We start from the raw sequence: 16,909 nt of genomic DNA, 5'->3' as shown, positions 1-16,909 counted from the left end.
CCGGGGTGGGTTCGATTGTGCACTTGGACAAGATTTCTTTGAAATTCATGGGACGGGTGTAAGCAAAAATGGGTGGATCCTTGAAGAGGTTCCCAAAATCAGGTTCCGATGCTAGGATACCCCAGTGTTTCAATATGATTTTCTTGTAGCTCTTGCTTGAAGTGGAGTATCTAGAGACAAGTACCATTCTCTGATTGTCGGTTTTAGGCAGACTCCGTAGAGCTTCTGTTCGGGATGTGGTTGAGGTTCGTTCAATGGCTTCCTTGAGGATTGTATCCGGGTAACCTCTGTTGCGAAATCTTGATGCCATGGATAGGATTTGGTTAGTTCTGGTGTCTGGGTCGGAGACAATCCGGGTGACTCTTAGCATCTGGCTGTAGGGCAAATGTCTTTTTAAAGAGTTCTGATGAAAGCTGCTGAAAAGGAGAGCGTTATTGCGATCGGTAACTTTGCGGAATAGATCTGTTTGAATTCCCTGAGGGGTTATTTTGATGAGGACATCAAGAAATGCTATTTCCTGATCGTTGATGTTCCAGGTAAAGTTTATACGATCGTCTTTGGTGTTAAGGTCTGTTAGAGCGAGTTCTAAATTCTCTTGAGAGTCCTTCCAGATAAAGAAAAGATCGTCAATGTAACGAACGTAAAGTTTGAGGTTGTCCATCCAGTGTGTGTTCTTGTAGATGTGATTGAGTTCGAAATTGCCCATGTACAGATTAGCGTAGGTGGGAGCCGCACAATTGCCCATAGCCATTCCGGACATTTGTAGATACCATTTCTCATCATGTTTGTAATCGACGAACGCAAGATACGCAAGTTCCGTCGGGACACCTTGGACTATAAATTAGGAGAGGTGTACACGTGGGCAGACGTTTATGCCCAACGTCGCAGAAACAAACCTTTCAACCCTAACACCGACACCTCATCCTCAGAGAGTGACAGTACCAACCGTCCACCTAAGAGAACTCCAACTGGAGCATCGACATCTGCCCCTCCACTCAGTGAAACACCCTTGACACATAACATTGATTTGGTCTCCACGGAGCCTTTTTTAGAGGGAGGCCCAGACAAAACCGCAGACCCAGACGGGGCAAAAGGGCAGGAAAAAGACAACGCAGATACCCAACAACCTCTGAAGGCCAAACAGAAGACCAGGAAACATCGCTAGTGATCAATATCTCAAACGTCCACCTTACGGATCACGAAACGAGAACGCTTCAAAAAGGCATGTCATTTGTTCCCACCAGCAACACTAACCTACTCGAGTTAGACGTGAGCACATTTAAGCTCACAAGAAAATTAAGATTAAAACACTTTTTTGAAAACATCATTGATCCTCCAACAGACCCTAAACCTGACCAGCTAATGGGCTTACAACCCTCCAGTACTTTTGTACCTCCCATAAGCCACAAAAGCATTGACACTTTTGAGACCCTTGTGAAACAGGACATCTCCAAAATCAATTTCCGCAAGAAGACTCGTAAGAATATAACCAACAAAGACATGGATACCCTTAAAAACATCGCTAGGAATCCGTCTATTAAATGTCTGAAAGCGGATAAAGGGGGCGCCCTCGTCATCCTTAATACGGAATTATACAACCAGAGAACGACAGAACATGTCACGGATCCGAACGTCTACTTACCTTTGGACGGTAATCCCACCAACGAGTACAGAATGGAACTACTCATGATAGTAGACAAAGCTGCTGCAGATGGAATCATTGATGAAAGAACAAAGAAATACCTGACTACGGACCACCCAAGGAGCCCATCTATCACCATGCTGCCTAAAATACACAAGAATCTGATGGATCCCCCATTTCGTCCAATTGTCTCTACCAGAGGTTCAATTCATGAACCTACTGGCAAATTCATTGATCGGTACCTGCAACCTATGGTCTCAAGCTTACCCAGCTACATCAAAGACACTACAGAGTTTTTGAATAAACTGTCCACTATGCAATTCCTTGAACATGAGAAATTAATCTTATGCACAGCCGACGTAAGTAGTCTATACACCTCCATCCCCCATGAAGGTGGCATAAATGCTGTGGAACATGCCTTACTCCAATCTGAAACTAGCGACGCTTTAAAACCCTTCATTCTCGAACTGATGATTTATACGCTGTATCACAGTTATTTCAAACATGATGAGAAACGGTATCTACAAATGTCCGGAATGGCTATGGGCAATTGTGCGGCTCCCACCTACGCTAATCTGTACATGGGCAATTTCGAGCTCAATCACATCTACAAGAACACACACTGGATGGACAACCTCAAACTTTACGTTCGTTACATTGACGATCTTTTCTTTATCTGGAAGGACTCTCAAGAGAATTTAGAACTCGCTCTAACAGACCTTAACACCAAAGACGATCGTATAAACTTTACCTGGAACATCAACGATCAGTAAATAGCATTTCTTGATGTCCTCATCAAAATAACCCCTCAGGGAATTCAAACAGATCTAGTCCGCAAAGTTACCGATCGCAATAACGCTCTCCTTTTCAGCAGCTTTCATCAGAACTCTTTAAAAAGACATTTGCCCTACAGCCAGATGCTAAGAGTCACCCGGATTGTCTCCGACCCAGACACCAGAACTAACCAAATCCTATCCATGGCATCAAGATTTCGCAACAGAGGTTACCCGGATACAATCCTCAAGGAAGCCATTGAACGAACCTCAACCACATCCTGAACAGAAGCTCTACGGAGTCTGCCTAAAACCGACAATCAGAGAATGGTACTTGTCTCTAGATACTCCACTCCAAGCAAGAGCTACAAGAAAATCATATTGAAACACTGGCGTATCCTAGCATCGGAACCTGATTTTGGGAACCTCTTCAAAGATCCCCCCATTTTTGCTTACACCCGTCCCATGAATTTCAAAGAAATCTTGTCCAAGTGCACAATCGAACCCACCCCGGTTCATCACACTGGTACACGCCCATGCCACCATTGCAGCAACTGCAACAACATAATTAAAGGTAACATCCTCAACCACCCCATGAGGGGGTTTAACATCAAACTAAATGTGGACGCCACATGCGACCCCTCTAACTTGATCTATCTTCTCAAGTGCCCATGTGGAAAAACCTACGTGGGCAAAACCAGTCGAAAAATCAAGACCCGTCTAAACGAACACAAGTCCAACATAAGGACTAAAAATATCAAATCCAACGTTGCTGTTCACTTTAATGAGGCCAATCACAATGTGGCCCAACTTAAGTACATGGTTCTTGAAATTGTCCCTAAAACTGAAGGGAGACACAATAACAAGACTCTTTTGCAAAGAGAAACTGCATGGATGTACAGACTGCAACCGCAGAAACCCTTTGGTCTCAATGACCGGACTGAACTGAGCTGTTTTTTATGATGCCACTATTGGCCGTTTATTGATGCATTATAACTCTGTTGTACTGGCCGCATGTTTACCTTTGTCTTCACTCTTACTCTTCAGCTTTACACTCTCCCTTCTCTACACTTTCCCTTCTCTAAGATTGCCGCGCCATTTTCGTTTTCACTTCCCCTCATTGTCCCTCTTCTATTCCCACCACCCTCCATCCCAAAACTCCGCATTCACTCCGCGGAGTTTCCCGTACCTGGAACCTCACCCTTACATGTCCGCTCTACCACCTGACCAAGTAAGTCTTTATCCCACCCCACCGCCGGGACAGCCGTCATTTACATCCTCCGTTCTTTTTAACTTAAACTAAAGTTCCTCGTTATTCCTTTCAGGACTTCCTGGAACGCTGCAGATGTTCACGTAAGCCTCGAACTTCTTCGAGCAGTTCCCTTTCACCTTTCTGACACTTTATTTGAGAATTTCACTTTCACCCGTCCTTCGGACACACCATTTTTTCACTTTCCCCCGCCTTTTGGACACACGATTATCAACTGCCTTGGGAGTTTTCTATTTTCACTGATCTCCATTTTTATCCTGTTCACGGTTCTTCTTAAACCTCCTCACAGCTTTCTTTTACCACAACTCGATTCACTTGGCTATCTTTGGTGGAACTATATCGCTATTTTCCATCCTTAACCGTTGCTTTAAGGGCGCATGAGGTTAAAACACCTAGACACCAAACGCAACGTTTATTACTGTATTGTTACATTCGTTTCACATGTACCACCATTGATTCGTACCCCTTGTATATTCTCTGTTGCAGTGCTCCTTGAAAAAGGACTTCCAGTCCGAAATGCATTGGAGCCGTTTCAGTTTTTGACGATATTGAAATCGATTGTCTGATGACTCATATGAAGAAAATATGAAAGACATTCCAATGAAAAACTCTAAATAAATTTTGAAACTCCAAACTATTTGAACTTTATTTGAACCACAGTTGGAGTTCACTGCGTTGTCTTCCACACGCAGCACCACATAAGTGCGCCCACCACAGGGATGCGTCTACATCTCAGTAGCGCACTCAACCCCTCAACATGTACACTGGCCCAGAAAAGTGTTATACCTAATCACTGTGAAGCTCATCATGCCATTCTTCAAGTTACCAATCAGGTCACTATAAAGCTTGACAAACGACAACCAGGAATTTCATACCCGTTTACTTTAACATTGCCCCCAAGCCACTATAATGTTCCACTCCTAAACTGTGAAATACCACACCAGGTCACTGCAAGTTTCCATACTTCGTTCCTGAGACACTAAATGCCCGGTCACTTGAAGGTAAAACACATCTCTAACGTAGATGCTCTACAACTAGCCAATATAAACCACAACTACCGACATTGCCAGAATGGGTCAATTTTCAAGGCGAAATATTAATGCGTCACGTTCCCTTTTGGGGCCTTTTCTGTCTCCTATAACAGGCCCAGCCACACAAGCGGAGTACAGTTTTTATTGTGAGAAGTGTAGAAATACTGAATATTAGAACATTTGTAACTATCAATTGAATTTCTCTCAATTTTTGTCTTCCAAATATAAGCAAGAGTGCAAAAAAGGATACATTGTGCAAAAAATGCCTTCAGAGTCACACGACAGTATGGGTAAACCCAAATTTCGAGATCTACAAACAACCACTATAGCAAAACTCAGTATTTCGGGTACATGTAAAAAATCCATACCTATTGTTGGTCAGGTGGAGGAAGAAAGATGGTGCCAGTGTAAGAGACCCTGGCTGTCTCTCCAGCTGCTCGGCGCTGGAGTACAGAATCAGCTAGGAGTGTAATACGGCTCCATAGATAATATAAAGATTACTTATCTGGAGCCCAGAATCAGCTTTGACTCGGCGGCCCAGGCACTTTCGGCTGTCTGCGCAGCTTTTACGGCACTGCGATCCTCTCTGGTAGCCGGTGTTGGTGTCTCTCGCTCCACTATTTCCAGATTGCATACAGAGCTTGCTGATTGGCTGAGGAGACTCACGGCCCGATTTTGCACCAAATTTGGAATGTCATCCAAAATGGCTCATCCTTGCCGTGTTTAGGGCACTGAGGGGATGCAGAGGGGACCGGGGGCTGCTACTGCTGCTTCTGCTGTTGGCCCAAACAAACCGCAGGGGAGTAAAACCGGCATCAACCACAGGAACCAAGGCTGCTATGAAGGGGAGGCAGGTGCCAGAGGCGGTCCTTGGCAAGAATACTGCGAGTGGAGATAAGGAGGTAACATGGGGGAAAGGCGGACATACCTTCACAACAGGCTATTGCACGTTTCTCCCCCCACCACGGATGCTGGGACTGGAGGATTGTAGTTGATCGCCAGCAATGTGGTAGGAGGGGAAGGAGGTAATCAACCAAATACACACTACCCCTCCATATAAGGTGGGGGGAGGGTTTGTGGTCTAGTAGTTCGGTACCTTTGGCGGAGGGGATCCCTGGGGTAGATCCCCTGAGCCATGCTGATCCGGAGGCTGTACACCTGGAAGATCTGATCCATTTGCCCCCACAGAATGAAGAGGAACAGAATGATACCACAGTTGAGGCAGGGGGCAGGTCATGGAACATAGAAAGGTTGAGCTGGTGGAGCAGTACCCCCAGCCCTACACAGGGGGGCAAATGAAAACAAAGGACTTAGAAGAGGGTGCCACAGGGTCAAGTCCCCAGAAGACTCTCTGGAGTTAGTAAACAAAATATTTTCCCTGACTGATGGTTCCAACACAAACCCTGCTAAATCTGAGGGGGAAAGTGCCTCACTGTCCTCCAGCTCTGGCCCTAGGAGCCAATATGATAGGTTTGACACGGTGGACTGGAGGAGAAAAAAACATCAGGCGCAGTAAGGAGGCGGACAGACGAAGGAAGCCATAAAGAAACATTTAAACTTAGACCTAAAATGGAACTACTAAGCCACGCAAAAACCACATGCAGAGCCTGTCAAGGTGACCAAAAGGGGTTAAACTGGGCATGACTAAGGAACCAACCTTGAAGCTGATATACAAGTCAATTAAAGAACATCAGGAAGAGACATATCCGTATGGTAAAAAAAAACAACAAAAAAAAAACATATGGCGACAAAAAAACTCCAAGGGGCGGTCAGAAAAGTGGTCAAAGCCTGTACCGAAATCAAAGATAGACTAACTTCATCAGCAGAGCAAACTGCTGGACTGTAAAATGATGTTGTTAGAAGCCAGAATCAGATAGAAGCTCAAGGTTCGCAAATTGTGGATATGCAGTGGAAACTCGAGCTCTATGAAAATCGGCTCCGTCATAACAATTTGAGAATCTTAGGTATTGAAGAAGGGATAGAAGGGGGCAATATCAGAACTTATGTTCTGAAGTGGATTCAGACGGCCTTCCCAGAGCTTCAGCAGTGGGGCAAGGACATTGACATCGAGCGGGTTCACCGCTACCCGGTTATGCTTAAACCCCCCCCCCCGAAATTCGAAAGTAGAATTTGACTAAGAACTCCTGACCAATTTGAGCTTACAATTTGTGACTTATGGGCCTTGGGGGGGGGGGGGGGGGGGGGGGGGGCAATATTTAATGTAGCTATCAGTGCTACTGCTTATTGATGTATAAAATATTGTTTTAATTAAGCTGGGGCACTGAGTGGCGGGGGAAGGCAATGGCACAGTCTCCTTCACTCAGACTCTTTATTTTGGGTCGGTCCGCTTTACTATATGAGTGGGAGTGTGGGAAGGCGGGCGTGGGAGGAAGATGGGGTGAGGAGGGTTTCTTGGGGGAGTGGGGTGCAAAGAGAATTTGGAGATTCTATGATAGCGCAGTGAAGACTTCCTGAGAATATGGGGCTAGGGTACCCAACGGCGGGGGGAAAGCAAGATCTGAAGACAGCACTAGGGAACCATGGCTAATTTATGAATTATGACAATAATGGTTTGTGGCTTAAATGACCCTGCCAAACGGCGGAAGGTGGCAGAGGACCTATAAATATTGTGGTCCGATATTGTTTGCTTCCGTCAAACTGTAGTGCTAGAGGCACTTCTATGGTTTGAAACCACATGATGACCTTTGACTACAATTATTTTAATTGACTTTTGGCGTTTTACTTTACCCTAGCCTGAATAGAAGTCCTGATTATGCCTTTCTTCCCTTGAAGATTTCTTCTGTGTAATCTTGCAGTCTTAAAGTGGGAGCTGTCACAGAGTAGAACAGCTTGCCAAGAACAGAACGTGCGGGATGTGCATATAATAGCATAAGGGAGAGAGACCAGGAATGTACTTTTTTGTCATGAAGTGCACTGTTATGAGCAGTGGTGATCAAATGTGCATTGTGTTGTACATTGTAGATGAAGTACATGATGCTATAGGCACTGGTGCACAAATGTGCATTGTGTTGTACATTGGGAAGTATTATGAAGTTTGTACTATTGGCTTTGACATGCCCTCATGTCATCTTGAATTCTGGCTGTCTTGCTTGAGCTTTTTGCGTGCACAGGCAGGCCCCCAGAGTGCTCAAGTTGTTTGGGTTATTCACGTTCAAGCTTGCTTTGTTTTTGGAGAGGAGATTGTTGAATGTACCGCCAGAGGCTTTCGTAAGCTTCAGTAAGATAAAGGCTGGAACAAGTGAGAATGCAGAGGAAACATGGGAACTCCTTTTGCCTTTGGAATGCTTGCATGGAAGGTGGCTAGTTCCAGTAAGTCCCCTTGGCGCAGAGGGAAGGTTTCTCTGAACATTCTAGCGTGTTTTGAGATTATAAAGCAGGGACTTGTCGACTTCGGGACCGGGATTGTTTGAGCCTGAACGGTGGACACATCTTCAGTGCAGCAGTTCCCCGCTTTGCTAAGTCTCTTATCCCAAGTTGTGAATCCCCCAGTCTAGAGTGGGTCAAGATGAAGTTTGCAGACGGTGATGTATCTTGTTTTTGATTAGTGCCACTGTGATGCGTGGCTGTTTATCCCGTTTCCTGTGGCTATAATCATATTGACTTTGTGATGTGTGAGTGAGTGAGTGAGTGAGTGAGTGAGTGAATATGTGCACATTCAAGGTAATCATCTGATGAATTTAGTGTATATATATATATCTTTCCAATTTCTTGCAGGACGTCCAGTATTATTTGCTGCTTCTGTTTATTTTTATCCATGCATATACATTTGAATGTTATTCATTTGACATCTGGGAAGCCTTCCTGTTAGAGCATTGCATAAATAATACCCCAAGCCTTATTCTGAAAAGAGAGTCTTTGATGTGCTTCATTTTATAAAGTGAAATCCCTTTCTAGGTAGTGTTGTGTAATGTTCATTGCTTCATCGTGCTTGCGCCACCGTGTGGGAGAGCAGTATTTAGGAGTGTGAAGCAAGACATAAACACATATCGAGGGGGTCAAATAAAAGGGTGCTTCAGAAATTAGGGTATAATCTTCTGGCCTACACCACGCAGGATATAAGAAGGATGGGTATTCTAATCCGAAATAAAGACATTTTATGCAAAAAGGCAGCCGACTGATCAATATGGCCGGTGGGCCATAGCTGAACTACATAATGCCACACTCTTTTACTATATGCTCTATATATGTTCTAACAGGGAATGACCCAGAGTTATTTGAGTTCTTAAATCAGGAGCTGGCCATTTGGCCAATTATAATATGCAGAGATATGAATAGTAATGGGATCTGGGGTTAAGGAGTTAACAGCACAGGACGATACACAGGCTGAAAACCAAAGGTTTATATAGCCCATATTCACCTGATTCATGGCAACTGGTTAATAGATGTCTGGCATCACCGCATGTCATCAGATTCAGGAAGTACATATTTTTCGGCGCCACATAAGGACAGTTGCTCGCCTTGATTACTTTCTGGTCTCTCAAAGTATAATAGGGGAGTGTAGTAATGAAAGGTACCCTTGAGTAATGTCAGACTGTAACCCCCTGGCATTAGGGATAACACTCATTGAAAGGGGGGGGGGGCACTTACAACAAAGTTGGACATTTGAAAGGGGTCTATTGGCTAATGAGGGCTATTTCACTCACATGAAGAAATGGATAGAGAAATATATGGAGAGGAACAGAGGTATCGCCAAAGATGGGTATGGTGTGGGATGCCTTTAAGGCTAGTATACGGGGGAGACAATGAGTTTTAGTCTGCACCTTAGTAAAAGGCAACACCAGCAGCAGAATGATCTGTATAAAAAACTAAGGACTATAGAAGAAGAATTAAGGGTCGCAATTGAAGCTGCAGTACCCATAGAGAACATAGGGGATAAGCTTGCCCTGGCTAAAGCAGCTAGAGGTGAGGCAACGACTGAGAAAGTAACAGAGAAGTATATGATGTGGCAGGTAGAATGTTATGAGTATAGCAAACGAGTTGGGCATACATTGGTGGCGCGCACTAGGCAAAAATCGGTACACAGCGAGATAGCGGCAATTAAAAACGAAAGAGGGAACCTGGTAACGACTGCCAATGGATTCCGGGAGGAATTCCGTAGGTTTTATAAAAAACTATATGATGCTGAGAGGGATGGTGATGACAATAGAATCAGGGAATATCCAGGCCCAGAGTGTAAGGAGAAATTCTCTCAGGAGGACAGTGAAACTCTGGAGGCTCCTTTTACGTCTGAAGAAATATTTAGAGCACTTAGTGAACTCTCGCCGGGATATTCCTTTGGAGTTTTACAGAGTGTTCTGGGCAGCTCATGGGCCAAACTTAATTAGCACACTTGTGCAGGCTCATATGGGAGAGCCCCCGCCAGAGTCACCGGCTCAGGCCAGTATTGTGTTTTTTCAGAAAAAAGGGAAGCAGGCCACCAACCCTGGTCACTGTCATGAATAATGATGCAAAATTATATTTCAAGGTCTTAGCAAATCGACTGAGTCCAGTTATTGGGCAAGTCATTTTGCCTCAGCAGCACCCTTTTATACTAGGTAGGAGGACTACGGATCATGTTAGAAGGGTTATTACGCTCTTCGATGCAGCCCTGATCGCAGGAGACCCTATGGTACTTATATTATTAGAAGCAGAAAAAGCATTCAATAGGGTCACCTGGGATTATCGGTGGGCCATTCTTAAATAGCTCGGGCTGGCAGGGGGTTCATTGAGGCCTTGCAGGTGATTTATGTAGCACCAACAGCCAAAATATTAATAATGGGTGGGCAGATAAAAAGGAAGGACTAGGCAGGGTTGCCCGTGATGTCCCCTATTGTTCGCATACTACATTGGCCCATCCAATACGGAAAATTGAGGTGAACTCAGACATCAAGCTTATTTACTCCCATAGGTTTGAAACTAAGATTTGGCCTATGCGGATGACTTAGCGATCGTTACACCATTTCCAGAGACCGCAATAATGGAATTTGTGAAAAAAGCAAGGGCTTTTGAGAAGATCACAGGGTATTTGCTCAATCACTATAAAACTCAAATTGTAATTAATGGGCATCTGAACACAGCTGATCCCCGGGTAGTACAATTGGCAATTTATTTAGGGATAAAGAGATCCCCCAATGTAGATCAAATCGTGGAACTGAATCCAGCACCCACTATACAGAAAGGGCCACATGACTTTCATAGAATGGTAATTTACACCTTTCAATTGTTGGCCGATGCAATATCTTAGAATTGCTTTTCCTCCCCCAAAGTCCTCTATTTGGTTAGATCTATAGCCCTGACATTTGATAAATCTTGGTTTAAGAAGTTGGATGGAACGGTTAATAGGTTCATATGAGCACACGAAAAGACCAGGTAGGCGCTAAAATATATGTCTCTTCCCTAGGGAGAGGGCTGGCTGGCCCGTCCCCAACTTCAACCTACACTATTTGGCGGCAGCCCTTCAATATATGTGTGGGCTTATTAGGGGAAACCTGTTGGATCCCTGGAACAGGGTGAGGGTACCTGATATTTATGAACTACTGGTAGGGAAAGAAGCCAAAAACGTATTTCTGAAGTTTTGTGAACCCAGCTGTTATACGAAGGTATGGTTTAAGACCCTTTTGGACGCTTTCGATTATGGGGGACATTGAAGAGAACGATGGGGATAGGAAGAATGAATTATTATACTCCACTCTATTTGAATGCCTCATTTCCGTCTGTTTTTCATGACAGATCAATAAAACAATCGATGGATTTAGCGGCGGAGATGGTTTGGGATTTTTTTAGTGTAGTTGGATTTAAGGCATTTATCGAGATATGAGATAGTAATGGGATTTGCCAGAAGGATTTTTAAAAATATTTACAGATAAGTAGCTTTTTGGTTAAGGCAGTTGGTCCAAAAGGGAAAGTTAAAATTGTTATTATGGACATGGCATGGGATAAAGAGGACTGTACTATCAGCCGGATTTATAATGAGTTGAGCAACCTGCGATCAGACGAACTTGAGAGGCAAGCAGATAAATGGAACCACAGACTTGGTACAGAGAGGTCGGGTTTCTGGAATCCCTGAATATGGGTCATTCAATACTGTGTTTGTCAGGGCTGCAGGCACAGCATTATAACACAATGTTAGATCTATATTATACGCCTGCTAAATTGGGTGGCTCAGTGGGTATCATTTGCCCTCGCTGTCAAACCCCTGGGGAGGACGTGGTACACATGTTCTCTACATATCCACAACTTGAAATCTTGAAGAGAGACATAGAGACATTTCTGTAGCTTTCCCTGAAGGTGAAAGTAGTGTTAACACCTGAGTTAATGGTGCTGGGAGTTAGCAGTCGGGAGCAGATGGAGCTCATCAGTATTTTACATTTCTGGCCACGGCGGTGGCCAGAATATGTATTTTCACAGGCTGGCTGGACATGGTGGCCCCCTCATATTCTCAACGGCTCGCCCTTCTTCTATCCCTTTTGAACCTTGAAAAAGAGATCTATAAACAATAAGGCAGGAGGGTTAAAAGATAGGGTAAAACTATTTGGGATCCGATTTATTAATGGCAGAGTGAGGATGGAGGGGGGTGGAACATTGATGTAGTATAGACATGTCTTATTGTATTGTTTTCCCAATAGTGCTTAATTGTTTACGCTTTTATCTGTGTTTCAACCTTGAATCTCCTTGTGGTATGTATTTATTCAAGACAGACTAATGACTTTACCAATGCTTGTTGTTGTGTGTAAGAAAATCTTGCAAGAGGAATACATTTTAGTCCATGGCCTGGACATCAGATAGAAATCTACAATCCTTGAGTATGCCAGGTGAGTTTTGATATTTCCAGGTAAGAGCAGAAATGAGGGAAAACAAAGACTGTGCAAGAGTGGGAATCAGCCATTGTTCTTAAATTTCTCAACTTATTTCACTCTAGGTCATGGTATTCGAAGCACTGAGCTTTCTGCTGCACAAACTGTAAACATGTGTTCAATGCATTATAATTTTGAGAGGTTGATCAGGATCAGTTGGCCAGTTACAAAAAAAGATATCATACCCAAGCATTAGCCTTTGGTATAATAGGAACCCTTGATATAATATGCCAGAGATTTATTTTTGAATAAATGTATGCGTTGCTACAGCAGCTGAAGGAGGCCTGTCCTAAATCAGAGTTCACTAAAAGAAACTTACGAGACATCTTCCAAAACACATTTCAAGGACATCACCCTAGGAATCTGTTTCAGATTAAACTTGAAGAAACGGGAATCAGAGGAAAGATAATAGTGGGTTGTTCTCGCATGCAGTTAGTAGAAGGCTTTCAGGCTACAAATTAGTTAAACGCACCTCTAAGTAACTGTTCCTTGGCTCAAAGTCACCAGACGTATTTACACAGTGCACGAGTCTCAAATGGTAACGACTGTAGTCTACCAACGCCTTTGATGGGAACTTTAAAGTACATTCAGGATCATATACTGAGAGGTATTTAGTTCACAGTTTTTACTTGCGATTGGCTGTAATAGAGAGAGAACTGCTCATTATCAAGACATGCTGCAACACAAAAAGGGATTGTCTGCCTCGCTACCCTCGGTCTGTGATCTAGAACTGCATCTTCCTTAGGTCAATGCCCCCACGGCACACCAACTAGCCAAATAAAAGAAAGTGTATCGCAATTGTAAACAAACGGTCTTCACTTTTCAAGCACTCACACTTGTGGTGGCATCCATCTTGGGGAAGCGAGGACCGGCCATGTTTGTAATTAACGGGGCCACGCCGCTACCGGCCATATGTTTGTAATTAACATGGCCACGCCGCTGCTCGCTCCCGCAAGGTGGATGCCGCCACTAGTGCAGGGCTTGAAAAGTACAGATCAATGTAAAAATTGAGAAGGATTTTTTTTTCTATTAACAAAATGTGCCAGTTCTTAAAAGATGGGGAAATGGTTTTATCATAGCAAACATTTTGTTGATGCTAATAAGAAAAATAAGTATGCACAACAAGTTTCCTCATTCACAAAAATAAATAAAATGTTTCTACATTGTGTTTATTTTTTTTGGTTCCCTCGGGAATCCCCGCCATATGGGGAAAAGGGGCTTAAATTTGGCCTACCCAGGTCAAACAGGATTACTTTAGAAGCCATCCCAGAGTCATTGGATGATCATCCAACTACCTTAGAAGTCATTTACACGTCATCAGACATCATCAAGCTCTTGAAGTCATCAGCAAGCTGCAGAAGCTCAGCCTGATGATTTGAGGATGACTTTAAAATGAGTACCTGATGACTCTAGTAGGCGTCATTATTCGTGATGATTTAACCACATCGCTGCGGCGGCTATTCCTAAGTGGGCGGGGCGGCCGCTCGGTGACCGCATGCTGATGCCGGAACCGCTCCGTCATCAGCCGCGGTTGGGCTGTGCTCATGACGGAGCGGTTCCGTCATGGCCCCGCCCGCTCAATAGAACGCGCCGCGCAGGCGCGGCGGCAGGGCCATGACGGAACCGCTCCGTCATCAGCACAGCGCCACTGCAGCTGATGACGGAGCGGTTCCGTCATCAGCATAGAAAGGGTTAAGGAGGACTTGAAAACGAGTATCTACTGACTTCAGAAGGTGTCATTCCTGATGATCTGCGGATGACTTGTAAATGACTCTCCGATAACTTTACAAGATGACATTGTTCCTGATGACTTTGGGGTGATTTGAAAACAAGCATCTGAATACTTCAAAGGTTATATTGTGTTTTCAATAAGATGTTTTTGCGTCTGGTGATTAACAGGAATTGTTTGTCTATTTAAAGAGCACGCCCACCACTTTGGTTTCACTTTTCCAGAAAAATGCAAACTGTTGGATGATTGCACAATGAATTGCAGATAAACGTCTGACCTCCTGCAGCTGGGAGCCCCAAAACCCAAACACCCTGAACCCCCAAATTAACCCTTGCACCCCAAAACCCAAACACACCCTGAACCCCAATATTAACCCTGGCACCCCAAAACCCAAACACACCCTGAACCCCCAAATTAACCCTTGCACCCCAAAACCCAAAAACACCCTAAACCCTAAAATTAACCCTGGCACCCCAAAACCCAAACACACCCTGAACCCTAAAATTAACCCTAGCACCCCAAAACCCAAACACACCCTGATACCCCAAATTAACCCTTGCACCCCAAACCCAAACACACCCTAAACCCTAAAATTAACCCTGCACCCCAAAACCCAAACACACCCTGAACCCCAAATTAACCCTTGCACCCCAAACCCAAACACACCCTAAACCCTAAAATTAACCCTGGCACCCCAAAACCCAAACACACCCTGAACCCCCAAATTAACCCTTGCACCCCAAACACACCCTAAACCCTAAAATTAACCCTGGCACCCCAAATCCCAAACACACCCTGAACCCCCAAATTAACCCTTACACACCAAACCCAAACACACCCTAAACCCTAATATTAACCCGTGTACCCTAAAACCCAAACACCCTAAACCCTAACATTGACCCTGGCACCCCAAAACCCAAACACAACCTGAACCCCGAAATTAACCGAAATTAACCCTTGCACACCAAACACAAACACACCCTAAACCCTAATATTAACCCTTGTACCCTAAACGCAAACACACCCTAAACCCTCAAATTAAGCCTCGCACCCCAAACCCAAACATGCTCTAAACCCTTAAATTACACCTGGCCCCCCAAAACACAAACCCACCCTCAACCCTAAAATGACCATGTACGCCCTAAAATCCAGAAGCCCAACAAACCCCCAAACTTTTTATGAATGCGGAATGCTGGGAGGCGCTGCTGTGATATGATACTTTTTTTTACCCCAGGCAGCACTTCCTTCATAGAGTATTTCCATAAACACATAGTTTAGTGGAATCCGATTGTTAGACTCATTAAACAACTGCGGACAGACCTGCTCATGGCCAGATGAATAGGTCTTGCAAAGGAAAACAAGCTTTGTCGTCATGGTGACTGCCGAATTCACTCCATCACAATACTAAAATACATTTTTAAAAAGCGCAGCTGCCTCGAACGCAATACCAAAATCACCTACTGTAAACCATCAGTCTGCCGGCTGGCTGGGAATCGAACCGCAGATCCTCAATGGAGAGCAGCTCTCTCACCTTTTCATATACCGGAAGCCGGTGGATTCATCTAGCAAAAGCCTACGCACATCCAGGAGCGCCGGAAGTGACGTCATTGTTCTGCGGCAAGAACGAAAGACTGCAGTGAGTGCAATGGCCATTAAAGGGACAGGTGGATTCAGACGCAGCTCCCTGCATGTGTGTGCTTCGTACGTGTTATAATTAATGCCTGCGTTGCAATGTGTGTGTATTATGTGTGTTTGATGTTTGTCTGTATCAGCCTGCCTGCTTGTTTAATATGCACCTTTTGTGTTTGAGCATGTGTATTTTTTTGTGTATGTGTGACGTAGTGCGTGCCTGTGTAAGTTGTGGAAAATTGCAAAAAGCCTAACTTTTACAGCAAGTTCTTCGCCGTAAGAAAAAAAATAAATTACTGCCCGTATATTGTAGGTCCCATGTTGGTTCCAAGTGCACCTGCGTGTATTCAAGATTCTCGACCAAATGGAACAGTTTTCGATCTACTGAAAAGTTGTCAATCAAAGAAGGCTAAACACATTTATTTATGTGAATATTGTATATTGTTGAGCATTACTTGTGTCCTTGCAACTTGTAGTGAGCTTTCATTACTAAATGAATGTGTGCTCTATTGTTGAATCCTGGTCACGTTCCCCAAGCTGTGTTGTGTGCAAAGCAGCACATCTTCTAAAACAATGGCAGTTTTCATGGATGCGTTTCAAAGCATAAGGATAAATGCTTCAAATAATTTAGCCGTTGTAATGCTGGTTCCTTATTTTGTTTGCTATTTGTGTAATTGAAAGGCCTGGTTGCCTGTGGCGATTGAGGTTTACGCCCTATTTAGGAAACGTAGTCCGACACATTCCAACATCTTGCAATATCTACTTTCGCAAAACAGGCTATCATTCTGGTTTCGTTCCATGTGCATGCAATGTTTTTAACTCGTTTGTATATAATATATATTATTGAGACAGGGCCAATTACGTATTCCCTGTTTGCGCTAATTTACCTTGACCGCTAAGATCTCTAAACAAGCCTTTGGGAACTTATAAGTGTTTAGCCAAAGATATTGACTTTACCTATGTCTTCAAACTGTGCTGGACA

At 44.0% G+C, this 16,909-nt stretch overlaps 1 protein-coding gene across 2 annotated transcripts in view; it reads right to left on the bottom strand.

The window, feature by feature from the left end:
* Positions 1-15,856, bottom strand: part of STEAP2 (STEAP2 metalloreductase) — a 182,981-nt gene extending 167,125 nt beyond the window's left edge. The window contains exon 1 of one of the 2 annotated variants that reach the window (XR_015300714.1): positions 15,760-15,845. Coding sequence is in view for 1 of the 2 variants with exons in the window: in XM_086941790.1 (XP_086797916.1) it covers positions 15,760-15,769 (10 nt within the window). In the remaining variant the exon portion in view is untranslated. Of the gene's footprint in view, positions 1-15,759 lie in introns of both variants that reach the window. The other variant, XM_086941790.1, reaches the window with a different exon arrangement.
* Positions 15,857-16,909: the final 1,053 nt, after the last annotated feature.

The sequence above is a fragment of the Lissotriton vulgaris genome, chromosome 10 (assembly GCF_964263255.1).
Source record: "Lissotriton vulgaris chromosome 10, aLisVul1.2, whole genome shotgun sequence".
NCBI lineage: Eukaryota > Metazoa > Chordata > Amphibia > Caudata > Salamandridae > Lissotriton > Lissotriton vulgaris.
Note: the sequence above shows the minus strand (reverse complement) of the source record. Positions and strands in the feature narration are given on the sequence as shown.